Raw genomic sequence first — 17,651 nt, forward strand, 5'->3', positions numbered from 1 at the left:
TTTTTATCTTTATATAAATGGAAGCATAGACTAGGTATTCTTTTGAGTCTGCATAATTTTGCTCAGTATTATGTTTATAGAATTATTCCTATATTTTCATGTAGTTCTTGTTTATCTTCAGTACTGCATTGTATTCCATTGTGTGAATATATGACAATGTACTTATCCATTCTAATGTTGACTGGCATTTGAGTTGTTTCCAGTGTTTGGCTACTGAAATAATATTGTTCTGAACATTCTTGGAGTTGACTTTCACTGCACAGACATACACTTATCCTAGGCATGAATCATAGCACATGGGTAAGTTCAATTTTAGTGGATACTGTTCACATAGTTTTACAAAGTCAATGTAATGATTTCCATTCTCCTTACTAGAGAATAAGAATTTCCGTTGTTCACAACAACACCATTTCTTGTATTGTCAATCTTATGAAATGTTAGCCTTTATTTGAATATGCATTTATATTCCATGGTGGTGTTTTTTATTTGTAGTTCCCTAGTAACTATTTCCAAACATTAGTTTTCAACCTGTCTCTATTCTTTTTTTTTTTTTTTTTTTTTTTTAGTTTTTGTTTTCAATACTGCCCTGAAGACACTACATTTGGCATACCCACCCAGGGCTGGGTGATTCACTAGACCTCAAGAGGCCAGAGCCAAGTGTCAACCGAGGACATCACAGACTTGCAGGCTCAGCCATCATTAGTCCTGAGCAAGGCTTCTGCCCAGCGTGGAGTCCCCTGCAGAATCAGCAAGCCTAAGAAATATTATCAACTCATTGCATTAAAGTCTGCTGGGGGTTCCTGCTGATATGTTCACAACAACACCATTTCTTGTATTGTCAATCTTATGAAATGTTAGCCTTTATTTGAATATGCATTTATATTCCATGGTGGTGTTTTTTATTTGTAGTTCCCTAGTAACTATTTCCAAACATTAGTTTTCAACCTGTCTCTATTCTTTTTTTTTTTTTTTTTTTTTTTTAGTTTTTGTTTTCAATACTGCCCTGAAGACACTACATTTGGCATACCCACCCAGGGCTGGGTGATTCACTAGACCTCAAGAGGCCAGAGCCAAGTGTCAACCGAGGACATCACAGACTTGCAGGCTCAGCCATCATTAGTCCTGAGCAAGGCTTCTGCCCAGCGTGGAGTCCCCTGCAGAATCAGCAAGCCTAAGAAATATTATCAACTCATTGCATTAAAGTCTGCTGGGGGTTCCTGCTGATATACTCCAACCCATTTTTGAAAAAGTAGTGTTTTCCAGCATCCTCACCTATCCAGAACATAAATAAAAACTTGGGAGATTCTTGCTTATTAATGAAAGCTATGAAGTCTAAGTCCAACTGGGCCCGGAACCCAAGTTGTAGCATAATGGTATTTCATCCAACCAAAGAAGAGTTTAATAATTTCAATAACTACATTGCTTATATGGAATCCCATGGTTCACCAGTATATGGTGCGGACGTCAGTGGCTCCTTATTCGAAAGAAACACGAAGCAGTGGAGCCTTGGACACCTGGGAACCATTCAGGACCTGCTGGAGCGGGAGTGCGGAGTGGTCATCGAAGGCGTCAACACCCCCTACCTGTACTTCGGCATGTGGAAGACCGCCTTCGCCTGGCACACGGAGGACATGGACCTTTACAGCATCAACTACCTGCACTTCGGGGAGCCCAAGACGTGGTACGCGGTGCCCCCGGAGCACGGCCGGCGCCTGGAACGCCTGGCCAGGGAGCTTTTCCCGGGCAGCTCGCGGGGCTGTGAGGCCTTCCTGCGGCACAAGGTGGCTCTCATCTCGCCCACGGTCCTCAAGGACAACGGCATCCCCTTCGGTCGGGTCACTCAGGAGGCTGGAGAGTTCATAGTCACGTTTCCCTATGGCTACCACTCTGGCTTCAACCATGGCTTCAACTGCGCGGAAGCCATCAATTTCGCCTCCCCGCGCTGGATCGATTACGGCAAAGTGGCCTCGCAGTGCAGCTGCGGGGAGGCCCGGGTCGCCTTCTCCATGGACGCCTTCGTGCGCATCCTGCACCCGGAGCGCTACGAGCTGTGGAAACGCGGGCAGGACCGGACCGTGGTGGACCACACGCAGCCCACGGCGCCGGGCAGCCAGGGCCTGAACGCCTGGAGGGAGATCCGCTCGGCCGGGGGAGCCGCGCTCGTCCCGAGGCACCACCAGCCCCGCCGTGCTCCGCGCCCCCGTGGGCCTGTAGCCGCGGGCGGTGGGACCCGCCCCCGAGTCCCTGAGCCTGCTGTGTCCCGGAGCCCCTTGCCGGCCCGGGGCTCTTGCTCTGCCGCCCATTTCGGGGTTGCGGCCACCCGCACCTCCAGGGAGCCCGGGCCGACCCAGCCGCCGACCCCAGGTCCATCCGCCCCGGATCGCCACCCAGCTGGAAGCTGTGGCCCTCGTCATTGGCCTTGGGAACAGGGGACTCTGGAGCCAACTGCTCCCCCCAGGGCTAAGAGGAGGCTTTCCTTAGACATCGCTCAGGACCCAGAGGCTCAGCCCCTGCCTGTGGATGCACCCTCGCCGGACAACGCTGACCCGCTCAACCCTGGTCTCCAGCAACCCGCCCAGGATTCTGGGTGTGGTTGTGGCCCTGTCCCCTAAGCCCAGGGGATGCCTTTCTACCCCACTGCTCTTGCGTGGGGATCCTTTCAGACTGGTCGCACTTACATTTCAGAGCTTTGGGTATTTGCAGGTCACTAGTCTCCTTTTCCTCTTTCCCCTTCCCTTCCCGCTTTTCTTGCCAAGCTAGGCCCTTTTGACCAATTAGGTCAGTAGAGACTCAGATGATAATTGATAATCTTTCTGAGTCTTTGATGTATTGAAAATGTGTTTTCTGCCAGTATGGTAACCAGAATGTTAAAATCTGACTTTACTAAATATATTAAAGGTAACCAGAATGTTAAAATCTGACTTTATTTTTTGTGGTGTTCATTCAGTCAACTGAGAGTTTGGTCGTTTTTTCTGCACTTTTCTGAATAATCATATCAAAACATTGCAAGCAAATCTTATTTTTATGAGCTTGTTGCCTTGTGTGATGTTGGTGAGTGAGTTTGGGGTTGATTGTTGGGTTCCAGCTGGCTGGCTGGGTTGGGGGATTTGGTTGGCAGCCCTATCTGAAGGATGACTTGGTGGAAATCACCTGGCACTTGGCTGATCCAAGTTGCTAGCAGAGATGAGCAAACATAGGGCAAAAAGGGCCAGCATGTGAAAATCTTCTCTCCCAAGTCTCCACTGACTTCTCAGTGCTGTATGTACATTTCACGGGGTTAAGTCACTGATACATTCCAATCAACACATCCAAAAATAAATGAACAAGACAATTTCAAGTGGGCATATGTTCTGTGAAGAGATAAAGGGGCTGGGGTGATAGTGCAGAATGGGCAGTGTGTTTCTGGTGGTCAGGGGATACTTCATAGAGCAGGAGACCTTTCTGAGTCCGAAAGGACAAGAAGGAAGGTCCAGAGCTGATTTCCATTTGGATGAAACAACAAGTGTAACAGCCCTAACACAGAGCTTGGTGCTTTTGTGTGGATAGAGAGGAAGCTCATTTGTGCCTGGGGCATAGAGAAGGGAGAGGCAAGGTCCAGGGTATGTAGGACCTCGTAACTTATGGTAAATATTTGAGTTTTTTTCAGCTTGAAATGAGAAGGCATTGGAAATTTAAAATAGTACTTGACATGATATAATTTGCATATTTAAGTAATCACCTTAATTGTTCTGTGGACCCCTTGGGGGCAGGAGAAGTAGTTAGAACATCTAACTAATACAGGTGAGAACTGATGGTTACTGACTTAGGCCATAGTGTTGAGAATGCACAGAAGTGGCCAAACTCAGAATAAATTTTGGAAATTGAAAATGACAGTTTGGATGCAGAAGGAACATGTGACTCCGAGTCCAGTTGTTACTGTGACATCACACTGTATGTGTCTTTTTTTTTTTTTTAATTAAGAAATAAATTTAGGGTTCATTTCAGGGGCCAAACATAATCAACCTTTTCAAGTATTGAAGCCTCCAAGGAATTGGTTCTTAAGCTCCAAAATGTGCTCTTCTGATAATTTCTCTCCTATTTTATAGGCTCACCTCATGGATTTGCTGTGACTTAGAGGAAAGGCTAGGCTTAGGAAGCAGACGGGCCTGGCTCAAATCTGGCTCAGGACTCACTGATTATGCCATCTTGGACAAGCATCTGAACGCTCTGGTCCAGTTCCCCACATGGCACACTGAGGAAATAAGATTAAATAATAAGATGTGAGTGAAAGCACCCTAGTAGGCACTCTGCTTCTGTCTCTACCACCACCCCATTCCAAGCTACCATCTCTCATCTGATCTTTATAAATGTTTTTCTTCATTCATTCTGGGCCACTCCAGTCTGCTCATTTCTGCCCAGAAAGCAAATGTGATTGTGTCTCCGCCATTGAAAGATCAAAAGCCTCAACATGATTTATATAATATTTCTTTCCAAACTGCAGGACATGAGCCATTAGTGGGTCATAGAAACAACTTTGTGGGTTACCAGCAGCACGTTTTTTAAAGGGGAACAAAATAGAACACAACAGAAATACTAGATTGCAATGTCAATTTTAAGCATAAGGATTATTACATGAAGCTTGTTCTCTCCATATGGGTCTGTGTCCTGCTGAGAAATGGTTGACGGCCTCTAGCCTATGATCCCATGAATGCTGTGTCTCCCGCCTACTTTAGCCCTATTTCTCATAATGTTCTCCCAGGTCTCTGTTCTCTTACCCACACCCACCTTCCTTAAATTCCTCCAACATATCACGTTCCCTTCTGCTGGGAGACCCCTTAGCACATGCTGCTTTCCTCTTTGCCTAGTTTATGTCAACATCTTGGTCTCAGTCCAGACAACACTCTTCAGGCAAACATGCCCTGAATCCCCGGAGTGGCAGGTTCTCACAGCTCCTCGTGCAGTGTGTGTCATTATTCCTTTAATAGCCTGCTTCTTTGATTAACGACAAGCTTTCCCACTAGGTTTCGTCTGCAGGACCGCAGGAACCTTATTCTTGTTTACCACTGTACCCAGTCGCTGAACCCAGGTTGGCACATAGGCACTCAAGAAAGAAATATGAATCAACCAACCTACCAACCAGTGATGTTGGCCGGTCTCGTTTCTTTCTTGGTTTTGGTTTTGATTCTAAGCCTCGCAGCACCAAGTAAACCACAAGAGCTGTCCTATTTCCCTAGGTTAGGAGTTTCCTAGAAGGGGATTTTTAACTTGGGTCTCCTGGCTTCTGATCTGCTGAAACTTCATCAAAGTTGTGTCCGTGTATTGGCAGATAAGCATTTCGTTGGGAAGGGAGAGACTAACTTCCGTCGGATGTCACTCTGGGTCCCTGCCCACCAGACCCAAATAGCCACAGTTCTGTGGGCATCTCACGCCGCCTCTTTGCATCCTTGAGGATCCCTGGGGCGCGCTGGATCAGGAGGCTTCTAGGCTCCCAGCCCCGGGGACAGTTCCTTCCCGTTTCCTCCGATTAAGCCAACCCGGTTCATACCTTTCAGTATTGGAAGTGCGCGTCCCCGAGCCTGCGAGCGCAGACTGCAGAAACCAGGCGGTGCAAGTCCGGGTGCATCCCCGCGCCCGGCCCCGGGCCTGCGCAGCCATCTTCAGGGAGGAGGGTGCGAGGGAGGCGCGGCCTCGGGACGCGGACCCGCCCCCACCGCCTGGGCCGCCCAACGCGGCCCGCAGAGCGCTAGCTGAGCCGCGCCGCCCCCGGCTTCCGACTTCCCCGCGGCCCCGCTCTGCGGCCTCGCGCTTTCACCGCCCGGCCCGCAGACGCGCCATGGGCCCCGCGCGCTGCTTGGCGCTGGGCGGCCTCCTCGCTCTGGCCGGGCTGTTGGAGGGCCGGCTCGTGAGCGAGCAGGAAGCCGGCTTCGGCGAATGCGACCGATTCTTCTACGCCGGGACCCCGCCCGCGGGGCTGGCGGCCGCTGCCCACGTGAAGATCTGTCAGCGTTCCGAGGGCGCCGAGCGCTTCGCCACCCTTTACAGCACCCGGGACCGTATCCCCGTGTACTCGGCGTTCCGCGCCGCGCGCCCCGCGCCCCTGGGCGCCGAGCAGCGCTGGCTGGTGGAGCCGCAGGTAAGCGAGGCGCTTCCCAAGCCCGGCCGTTGGGCTGGCCTCCCAGGGCGCTTTGCAGCCACCGTGAGCGGTAGGGCGGGGAAGGGCAGCCCCAGCCTTCGGTGCCAGGGTCGGGGAAACCCGGGTTTCCACCCGCCCCACCGCGCCCCCGGAGTTACAGACTGCGTCGTCCCCTGTCAAAGCCACGGCCAGAGCTGGGCGATCTACGAGCCTTCGCTTAAGCCTCAGGGGTCCGAGGCCCCCAGTGGGAGGTGGTTCTCTCTGCACTTCAGAGTAGACATCTGCAGTGTCTCATTCACTTCCTGAATAATGAGGACTGTGAGACGGAGACCCAAGAGACCACTCAGATCTTCGGGACGCCTAGGCTGGGACCTCACAGGTCGTTGCCACAATTCTGTGGGATGGGTGGGTGAGTGGGCATTTTCATGCCCATTTTACAGAAGAGGAGATCAAGGCTCAGCGGGGCGATGAGACGTGCATAAAGATGGGGAAGGTCTTTTGGCTAGAAGTTCACTGCCCTTCCTACCAGGGAAAAGCTTTTCTTCTGCAGAGGCCACCTGAGCCTGAAAAGCCTTCCCTTCTGCACAGGACATTGAGTAAATTCGATCTGAAGTTAATGTTGGGTTAGGACAATGAAACAAAGGTATGGATTTTTAGAAATGCGATGGGATAGTTACAAATAGTAGGGACATTGACTACCTCCTACTGATGGGAAGAACAAACCTGTTTCTCCTGGCTCTTCATATCTATATTATCAGACCACTTGGAAATCATGTCATCTCTCAGGGTTTTCTGTTCTGTCTGGTGAGAGTGACCAAACACTCCAAGAGGCTCCTAGAGGTCCTGCTGATCCTGCCTTCACACACCCTGCCCTAGGTCTGCTCAGCCAGCCTCCCGTGGAGAACACCCTGCCAGGCTCCCCTATCCCAGCAACAAAGGACACCCGATCTGGGGGAGGAGTTGAACACTCAGCCCACCCATTCTTTTTTTTTTTTTTTAGAACTGGTTGACCTTGATTTTTTTTGTTTTACTTTTTTAATTGAAGTATAGATGACTTACATCAGCCTGCCCATTCTTGATGGCCACAGCTGCCTAGGCATTGTGAGCAGGGGACTGGCTTTCAGCTGTTTTATTCAGAGCCCTGGGTTGTAATTTCTATAATATCATTCAGTTATTTCTGGCTCTAAGACCTTGACCAGATCTCAGGCCATCTGCACCTCCGTCTCTTTACCTTCTCCACAGCCTGTTGATGTCAGGACCTATGAGATCACGCATGTGAAAAAGCCTTTGTAAAGTATACACACTTAAGGCATATATTAACCTAAAGTTAGTTTGCCCCCATCTGCACCCCTAGAGCTCTCTGCGTTTCCCCCAGTATGCATGTGATTGCAGACCTGTGAGGAAAATAGATGACCTGGTCCTTTCTCACCGAGGATCTCATGGATGGCTTGGGGAGACAGAACATACATGTGAGGAAGACGTGGGATGCATGCTGAACAAATTTCAGTTAAATCCAGAACTACCACATTTAGAAGTCACCCACTGTGTGCCAGGCACTTGGGGTGCCAGGGGAACAGAGTGTTGCTCTGGGACTCAAAGGCTTCCTGGTCTGCTGGGTGAAGAGGTGGCGACACCTCTGATTAGAGCCACGCCGCGTGGGTTTAAGCCTCAGTTCTTCCACTGAATTGCTGTAAACTTGGGCTGGTTGACTTAGAGGTAATAACAGGGTGATTTTGAGGATTGAATGAATTACTCCATATAAGGTTCTCGTGCCTGGCCTATCAGTCCTAGCTGTTATTTTGACATAAGCAAAACATCCTCAGTTTAAAAGGGTAGAAGAAGTCTTATTAGATTTAATCCATCTTGGAGGTGACGGGGTAAGCCTTTGGGTCAGGGTGACGTTTGTGCTTTGCCTGGAAGGATGAGGCGGAGTTCCGAAGGGGGACAAGGACGAAGACATTCCCAGCAGAGGGGACATGCTGTGTGAGAAACGCATGGCATGGCCGAGTCAGTGATTAGTGGGGAGTGGTTGGAGCAGCTAAACCAGTACAAGTGAGTAGATGACTCAGTGAGTAGATGACTCAAGTGCTCAGAATAAAGAGGAGTGATGGAAGGGAGGGGTAGGGTATGAAGGAGTGATCAAGGAAGGTTTGGGGCGGGGGTGTGCGGCAGAGCCATTTATGCAGTTATTGAAGGAGCCCAAAGGAGCGCGACTCATTCAGCAGAGAGGAAACGGACAGCACCTTCACATAGGCAGTGGAGACGGAGACCGTGGGCCCTGGTAATGAGGGATGGGACTGGAGAGGTAAAATAGGATGGGGAAGGAGGAAGGAGCTGGTGGGGTGGGAGGGAATAATTCCAAATGGCAGCTTGAGCGGTGAGAGGCGCAGTGGTTCAGAAAAGCACAGGAGGCCAGAGTTCCCGACTGGGGAGGTGGGAAGGGTCCACCTTCCAGGTGAGCACACCTGGAAGGATGCTTTCCTCTGCAAGACGGCCTTGTGCTGCCCATCCCTTCCCACCCCAGCGTCCAGTCAAGTCAGCCAGGACCCAGGGGCTCTTAGGAAGAAGGCGAGGAAGGAGAGAGCGGGGAGAAGCCGCCAGATTGCCATGCTGGCGGGCTCTGGAGCACACTGCAGCAAACCTGCCCCCCTGAGGCCTGCCTCCCAGCCAGTGTGCCCACTGCGGAAAGATGCTCAGGGCTCAACGTGGACTTCTGGCTGCTTCCGAGCACTCTGTAATGCTGAGTCACCTTGTGGCCACATCACCTCTTTAGCAGGTTAGTGTTACCAAGAGGCCCAGCAGATAGAGGAGGAAGAGGCAGGGGACCAGAGGAGCTGGGTGCTTGCCTTTGGTAGTTAGTCAGGTAGGGCTGTTCTGACCCTGAGGCTCCTGAAGCTCAATTCAGCAGCTCGCAACGCTGTCCTGCAGTTTCCCTTTGGAAAAAAGAAAAAACCAAAAACCAACCGAAAACCTCCTAAATCGAAGATGATAGAAACTTAGTCACTGGTGTGTAAAACCTTTAGGGTGTTTTAAGCACTCTTGTGCTTAAAAACACAGGGACCCAGAATTCCACCCTGCAGAATGCAGTTTACAAGGGCCCCGCGCCCTGGCTCCTGTCTGTAGCTCCAGCCTGTCTCCTACCCCTCCCCACCCTCATGTACTGTTCTAGCATCATCTATCTGCCTGGAGTGCCTCTCATAAGCCATTTTGTTGGTCATATTTGTTCCTTTGCTCATGCTGATTCCTTTTGCCCCAAATGCCCTTTCTACACTGCCCCCGTCTTGCCCCTCACTGCCTCCCTACTCCATCCTTTAAGACTGCCAAGGTATCACCTCCTCCAGAAAGAAGAGCCCACCTGAGTGAGGTCCACTTCCCGAGTTAGGTCCACCCCACAGTGCTCCCTGTAATTTCTCTATTTTTGTACTTACCACATTGTTTTATAACTACCTGCTTGTGGGTCCGTCTCTCCAGTGGAGAGACTGAGGGCTTGCATTTCTAGTGCCTAGGACGTAGAAAGCACTCAGTAAGTGTTGAATAAAATCATTTGATGTTCGGAGGTTCAATCAGGCAGCAGTGGGTGAGGTATTCTGCTTGAGCTTTCTTGGTGGAGAGCTGCCTGCTTTAGAAGCTTGCCTCCCAGCTAGCTAGCAGCCACTGTTCCAAACATATTCCATATGCAGAGCTGGAACCTTCCTCTAAATCCACCCCACCTGTTCTAGCTCCGGCCTTTGGAACTACCCCAGATGATTTCGATCTCTTTAGCATCAGATGACAGGATCCCGCATCTGAGGGGCCTTCTGAAGGACATAATGAGAACTTTAAAAGGAAGCACAGGGACTTCCCTGGCGGTCCAGTGGTAAAGACCTTGCCTTCCAGTGCGGGGGGGGGTGCAGGTTCGATCCCCGGTTGGGGAGCTAAGATCCCACATGCCTCCTGACCAAAAAACCAAAACATAAAAAAGAAGCACTATTGTAACAAATTCAATAAAGACTTTAAAAATGGTCCACATCAAAAAAAAATTTTTAAAAAGGAAACAGAAGACAGAGGGCTGTTGTGGGTTTTATGTGGAATGTGGTCACCTTTAAATTGAGAGTGGGGAGAAGGCAAGAAAGAGATGAGACAGTGTGTCCCTATTAGCAGGACAGAGATGGTCTGGAGGGTTTGCAGTCAAAATTGAGAACTGAGTTCTGGTTTAGTACAGGGAGCCTCAAACCTTTTAGTTGCTCAGCTCATTTCCGTTTAATGGAAGAATTTTTGGATAAGGTACTAGTGATACCTTTGCAAAGGATGTTGTCAATTCACGCTAGAAGCCAACATGTAAGACCCTGTCATTTAAAAAAAAAATTTTTTTTTTTTTGGCCATGCCACGCGCCACGTGGGATCTTAGTATTCCGACCAGGAATCAAACCCGTGCCCCCTGCAGGGGGAGTGCAGAGTCTTAACCACTGGACTGCCAGGGAAGTCCTCAAGACCCTGTCATTTTGTAAATGTGAATATTGGAAGGAACTGGTTTTATATTCTGCTTATACTTCTTTAATCTTACAAAAATACTCTGAGGTAGATCTTACTCTCTTCATTGTAGAAATGAGGAAACTGGCTCAGAGAGGTTAATTGTTGTGCCCAAGGCCACACAGCTTGGATTTGAACTCATGACTAGTTGTTCCTAGTCCGGAGCTCTTTTGATGAACCATGGAGATCTTTGACTTCCCATGGATCCACTGCATTAATGGTCATAGGACTTCAATTCTCATCTTTTATATGGAAATCTTAATTTCTACTCCATTTCTCTTTCCCAACAGTCGTAGGACAAGTCAGAGCACATATTTGGCCACGTGAATGTTGCTCAGGTGTCAGTGGCTCCAGAGTGAAGCAGATATTCCTGTTAACGGCAAAAGTATTTTCCTAAAGGGCCCAATGAAGTCATATTTCAAATCTTAGTAAATGTACATGAACAGTTGTCACAGCTAGAACCTCGATTAAGTCCCTAATTTTTAATTTCCATCAGTGGCTTCTTGCTTGCACCTCCTGAAACTGTTAGACACACTGTTTCACTTATTCTAACATCAGCCCTCTTTTAATTGTGTCAGAGAACAGATATAAAGAAGATATCATACACATCTCTGGGTAAGGGACACAGCAAACAGGACAATTCTGATTCTTCCTTCTTCGTGAAGAAACGTGACTTCAGATACCTGTTCTGCCATTTACAATCTGTGTGATCAAATACTTCCAGTCCTATTTTTCTGATCTGTTCATTAAAGATAATAACAGTGTTGACTTCACAGAGTGGTCGTGACACATAAACGAGCTAACACATATAGCATGCAGCATAGAACCTGTAATATGGTGAGGTCTTAATAAATAGTAATGTGTACACTATTAAGGTCTTACTCTAATAGATGTTAGACACACACACACATGCATGGAATGTTGGATTAGATAGGTAACTCCTGCAGTTCCACAAATCTCGCCTAAAACATAAAACATCCGTCTGTGTATCTTCTCAAATGCTCCGTATATGTCCCACATCCACATAATAGGTGCTCAGAAGGTACATGGTGAGAGATTGAATGAATGGACGATGGAACGGATGGGTGGATGGGTGGATGGATTTAGGTGATTGGAAAAACAAAAACAAAACAGGTGCCAGAGGCACCTCCACCCTCCTAGTCCTGAGCATCCAAGAGGTGTGTTGTCACAAAACGAACAGTGAGCAATTGCCTTCCCGCCTATTCTGCTGAGCCCGAGGAGGGCCAGGAAGCGCCGGACTCACAGGGATGGTTCCAAAGTCAATTGCTCACAATTTCTTCCTTACTGGAGTGCAGCTAGTAAAAACAGCAGTCATACATGCTACCCTTCACTCCATTTTTCTCCTTTTCTGGCTTTTTCTTCATCTTTGAATTTAGTGTTTCCATCTGATTCGTGGTCATTCTCAGGAGCAAGTTAGGGTACTTGCCCTGTATCGGCAGAACATTTTAGTGATGTTTTGTCCTGGAACAGTCTAGTGGTGATGGAACTGTGCACCATTCTTTCAGTCCAGACTTAAATTTGGACAATCCAGGAAAGGAACTATCATTTACTGATCCCTTCCTATGTGCAAGGATCTTCACAAATTAACTCATTCACAGAACAACTCTAGGTTCTATGACCCATGGTTTATAGTTTAGGAAACTGAGGTTCAGCATCGTTAAATAACTTATCCAAGGTCACACAGCTGCTAGATGGCAAAGTCTGGATTGGAGCTTATGGCTGTCCCACTCCAGAGCTCTTAGCTCTCTTTCTGCTCTACCATGCTACTTTCCACTGACAATGTCAGTATTTTCTCTCCGGATTCCAAATTGACTGATTTGTTATTTTATTTTTATTTTACTGAACTAATCCAGTTCTTTGGATGATGTCTGGCTTGGCTTCTAACACACCATTCTGGAAATCTCAGTTATAGCTCATGGTGATTGGATGGAGCTTTCCCTGAGGAATAAAGATTTTATTTGTTGGGTTTTAATTCCTCTTCCTTTTAAACTGTCAGCTCTGCAAGTGGAAATATGAGAAAATAAGTCCTCCCGTTTGCCAGTAGCTTTCACTGCCAGTGATCTGGTCTTGCTCCTAGAATTCCTGTTAGTTCAAAAATGTTTTCCTTCATGTTGTGTATCATGTCTCCTGAGTGGTCACGTACCCTTTTGGTTAGTAGAACTTGACATCTATGGCAGCGATAATTCGTTGCCTGCTGACATATCTATTTGGCCACTGAAAGGAAGGAGAAATAAAAAAGAAACCAACTCATACGGTGAACCCAAAATAGAAGCACCATTTAGTATTCCAGTCATGCTTTTATTTACCCAGTGCCTGACAGACGTGTGGCTCATTCAAAGGAGGTCAAATGAGGGCATTTAATATTTTTAATCAAAACTGAAAATATGAGTACTTCTCCTTTTGCAGAGTAAATAGTTGGATGAAATAGGATTTGAAAACATAAATTAGATTACATGTTCCAGTTGACTTGCACCTTCATTTTAGGGGTGGTTGACTTGCCCAGGATGCATGATTGAACAGGGACCACGTAAGGAAATGGCCACTGTTTATGTGTCTGAAAGACTGGGCATCCATCATAGTCTCAGGACACACAGAAACACAGGGAAAGGAAAGCTGGGTTTATGAACCATAAAAAGGTCTTTTGTCATTCTTGGATGTTTCCATTGTATCTGGAACCATGGAACCCATGATAACATTGGACACCTCCTTCACAGCCAAGTGGAACATTTGGGATGGTTGATGGTCTTGCTTCTGGCACCTCAGTTGACAGACTTCACCCCTCTAATCCCTACCATCTGCACCCTGAGATCCAAGCTGCGACCAGCTTCACCCAGGCCTCTCTGCAAAACAGCTTCCTGACTGGCTAACCCATCCCACCTGGGTCTCCTTTAGCCTTTCTCCACCTGGAAGCCAGAGAAATTCAAAACATTCATCTCATTGTATCTCCAGTGGCCTCACTGGAAACCCTTCAGGGCTCCCCATTTCTCTTCAGATAAAGACAAGTCCTTATCAGGGTCTCCAGAGTCCTGCGTGGTTGGTCTCCCATTCCCCTTCTGGCCTTATCTGGCGTCACACATTGCCAGGCCTTAACCTCCTGCCACTTTGGCTTCTTTCTATTTTGTTTTTGTTTTTGTTGTTTTTTATTTCTATGCTCTCGCCCATCGTAGGAGCTTTGTACCCGCTGGGCTTTTTTGTCTTCCCTGATATTCCCACCTAGGTCAACTGCCCATAATACTCTCTAGTGGCACCAAACACACCTTTCTTTGCTAGTGTGGTACAATAATACATTTGTTTGTGTGACTAATTGAGTGCCCCCGATTAGACTGTAAGTTCCATGAGTGCAGGGCTCAGGCCTGTCATACTCACCATCGAATCCTCATTGCTTAACACACTGGCCAGCAACCTTTTCTGTAAAGGGCCAAATAGTAAATAGTTTAGACTTTTGGGCCATATGGTCCCTTCTGCAACTATTCAACTCAGCTGTTCTAGCACAAAAGCAGCTGCAGACAGTGCATAAATGAGTAGGTGTGGCTATGTTCCAAGAAAACTTTATTTGTGAAACAGGTGGTGGGTTGGATTTGGTGCACAGGCTGTAGTTTGCCAACTCCTGGTCTAGCATGATGCCAGCACTGAGTAAGTGCTTAATAAAGGTTGTTGAGTTGTGAGCACCCAGCAGATATGGGTTGAACACCAGCAGTGAAATTTGAAAGCTGTGCAGTCTTATTCCTATTATGGCCTGGCAGCCTTAGATCTAGACCTACAGACAGTTTCCATGAACCTTTTTAATGGGGTGCTGGTTCTTTACCATATTTAGGGGTTTTTTAGGATTATAAAAGTAATATGTGCTTATGGTAAAAAGATTCTTCTGAGCATTTTGGAAGTATATAAAGAAAAAGATCTGCTTTTCACAGATAGCCAGTCTTCACGGTTTGTGTGTATGGGTGTATGTGTGTGCGTAACATTCCAGAAATTTCCATTACATATAGAGAGACATGTGCACTCTCACATCCTTTATTCTAGTCAAGGCTTAACACCCTTTTGGACTCTGTGAAGCCACATCTAACGAGCCTCTCAAACAGTCAGCACACTTTTTGATGAGCAAGTCTGCACAGAAACATAAACAATTTGTCTCATTAAGCATTTTCGCTAGAAATACAAGGCCTGGGGACTTGAAATGCAAAGTCTATTTCATCACCTTTTTCTCTCAAGTCTGTATCATGTATAACTGACTGATGGCCTGAAATAATACTGCTCTCTTCCCCCTCCCCTCATTCCTGAGCACAGGAGGTGTTATCCTTCTCCCCTTATAGAAGAGACAGGGGCCCGGGGAGTCACTGGTCTGCCCGAAGTCACAAGGCCAGTAAGTGACAGAGCTGACAGATCTCCTCATTTCCAATCTGGTGTTCTGTTCAGTCACTAAACGCTGCTGCCAAGTAGTCTCACCTTTAGAGGAACTTGAAAAGCTCACAAAACCCAAGAGAAGAGGTCAAAGAAATGGAAATGATTTTGCCTGGGGGCAGATTTACTAGCCTCAGAGGATATATGTGACACAACATTGAGAAGCAGATGCAGTCTCTTTTGTGCTAAAGACAAGAGGTCTTAAGCTTCAACAGCTTGAGGAGGGTTGAGGTTGGATGCAAATAAATCATTTCCTGACATGAGAGCTATGATGCTGTGGAAAAGGGTCCAAGGGCTATCAAGTCCCCTTCTCTAATGATCTTTAAGATGAAGGGTACGTTTTGCCTGTTGGCTTTGGAGAAGGGCCATCTCTTATAGTTAGTTACAATCTTGTGTGGAGATTGGCTATGCGCCTTCCCCAGTTTTCAGATGAGGGTGATGCATAATTGAGTTGATAGTGGTACCTCATAGGCTGCCGTTCTGCACCCAGGGAGCTCTTTGAGCAGGCTTGTCACTGCTCTTGCTTTTCTGCTTCCATATTGGATGCCCTTCTGCTCCTGGGGCCTCCTGTCCCAGGCCAGTCAGAGCCTAGGAGTTTCCTCTCACTCATTTACGTAATAAATGTGGTCACAGCCAATCAGCAACAAGAGTTTATAATCAATTTGTTCTCTCCTCTGTCAATGAATTGGGGTTTAAGAGGTAGGCATGCAATTAGAGGGATCTTCAGTGGCAGAAACAGGCTCACCCTGTTTATTATCTGTTCGTCCCTTTATTCATTCCTGGGCAGCAGGGGGAGAATGTTAGCGTTGCAAAGGCTGAGTCCCCAGACCTTGGCTGCTTGTTGATCCTTTTATCTGTGTTGTTATTGTCGTCAGCCTCACAACCAATTATTGAGTTCTTGGGTCTAAGCCCAGAAATAGGAGCCCATGATGTGCCCTGCCCTCAGGTGTCTTGTTAACTTAGTCGGCAAGGCAGATCAGGCATAAGAAGTGGTTTACTTAAGTCTCTCCCACCAGACTCCTAGGCCTGAAGGGGCAAGGATTGGGCATATGGAGTTGTTAAGAAGATTGGTTTTGTAGTGAGACAAAACTGGGCTGAGTCCCAGCTCTGTCCGTTACCAGCTGGTTGACCTTGGAAATGTTACTGAATCTCATGGAGCCCCAGTCCTCATCTGTGGCCTGGAGCTCATAAATAATCCCCACCCTATGGATGAGTTAGGGAGGTTCAGTATGACTGCGTTGTGTCTACACTCTCAATACGTGTATGTTAAGCATGTGGAATGAATAAGTAACCTTTGCTTCCCAGCCAGTGCCTGCCTTGGAGACAGCCAGGATGAGGGTTACCGTGCCCTTAGGTCTGACCCCGTGTTACTGCTGAAATGCCCTTACTTCCCCCGTACTCCTGCTTCATTGCCGCCTTGCCTGTGACAGGTCTCCACTTTTTCGGATTTCAGCTGCTCCTGCACTATCCTCTGTGTTCCTTTGCCCATTGATACTCTCCTCTGTTGAAGAATTCAGTAGAAGTGCCTTCTCTCAGTCCCTGGGTGCCCCTCTGATCTGTTCCAGATCTTCTGCAACCAAGGCACACGTGTCTCTTCCTTTGTGCCCGAGATTTAATCCAGGTGTCTAGACGGTTCGGTTCCTGGCCTGCAAAGTCCCTGCCCTGATTCACTTGGGTTCTCATAAGAGTAAGATTCCTGAGGTTTCAGGCTTTTTGATACATGAATCATAAGCTTACCCAGGCTTATTCGGGTGAAGGGCAGGACCGTTGTACGAGATCACTGGTAAATTCACAGGCACAGGAACAGGCCTCAAAGGATCCAGCATAGGGAAGCTTCTAGAAATCAAACAGTCCCACAGACTCTTCAGGATCTTTCTCCCACCCTCCTCTGTCTTTTCTCTCTTAACCAGTTCTTCTGCTTTCCCATGGGTCAGGCTGGCTGCCAGTCCTAACGTCCATCTAGCAACCTTCACACCCTGACTGTTGTCAGGCTTTGAGCTTCTTGGATCGAGAACCCAAGAAAGTCATCTGGTAGGCTGCTGTCCCTACCAGGCTGGCTGTCCCTGGGTTATGCCTGGCAAGGAGGTGGGTAGGAGAGGGTCATGTGCTAAGAAATACCACTCTTTTAGAGATAGTGTCAGAAGTACTTGGTTAATTTAGAAGTAGGGGTTGAATGTGGCGCATTGGCTGACAGGGTTGGCATACCTGGTGGTTGGCTGGGAGAGTCCAGAGTGGGCAGCCAGATTAGACTGCTCAAGGGACCCTCACTACTCAACAGAACCCATTCTGCATACCAACCATGTGTGTAATTCATGCTACAAAAGGCCCCGAGGTGGGTGTGATCTCCTAGGACTGGGTGAGCTGGGGTCTTGGGAAGGCTCTTACTGAGGCTATATCAGCCAGGGTCTGGGAAGGAAACAGGTGGAACTCTCAAAGTAGTTTAACTGACAGAATTGAATGAAGAAACTATTTGCCGAGAATTAAGGGAGTCAACAAGATATGGTAAAGTACCCAGGGCCTAGCCATCGCAGGAAGCTGTCACCATCCCAGGCCTGTGGGGTCAGCGGGGAGCCTTGGGGATAGCTGTGACTGCAGAGGAACTCAGCCAGAG

At 47.9% G+C, this 17,651-nt stretch overlaps 2 protein-coding genes across 4 annotated transcripts in view; both read left to right on the forward strand.

Annotated features, from left to right (window-relative positions):
* The window catches only part of LOC112062047 (lysine-specific demethylase 4D-like), a 37,598-nt gene extending 34,986 nt beyond the window's left edge, over nt 1–2,612 (forward strand). The window contains 1 exon segment of the mRNA XM_055091365.1: nt 1,281–2,612. Coding sequence (XP_054947340.1) covers nt 1,281–2,612 — 1,332 coding nt within the window.
* Nucleotides 2,613–5,740: 3,128 nt separating this feature from the next.
* Nucleotides 5,741–17,651, forward strand: part of ENDOD1 (endonuclease domain containing 1) — a 36,716-nt gene continuing 24,805 nt past the window's right edge. For all 3 annotated transcript variants that reach the window (XR_008619575.1, XR_448371.4, XM_007116825.4), the window contains exon 1: nt 5,741–6,112. Coding sequence is in view for 1 of the 3 variants with exons in the window: in XM_007116825.4 (XP_007116887.2) it covers nt 5,813–6,112 (300 nt within the window). In the remaining 2 variants the exon portion in view is untranslated. The remainder of the gene's footprint in view (nt 6,113–17,651) is intronic.

This window comes from Physeter macrocephalus, chromosome 16 (assembly GCF_002837175.3).
Source record: "Physeter macrocephalus isolate SW-GA chromosome 16, ASM283717v5, whole genome shotgun sequence".
In the NCBI taxonomy this organism is placed as follows: Eukaryota; Metazoa; Chordata; class Mammalia; order Artiodactyla; family Physeteridae; genus Physeter; species Physeter macrocephalus.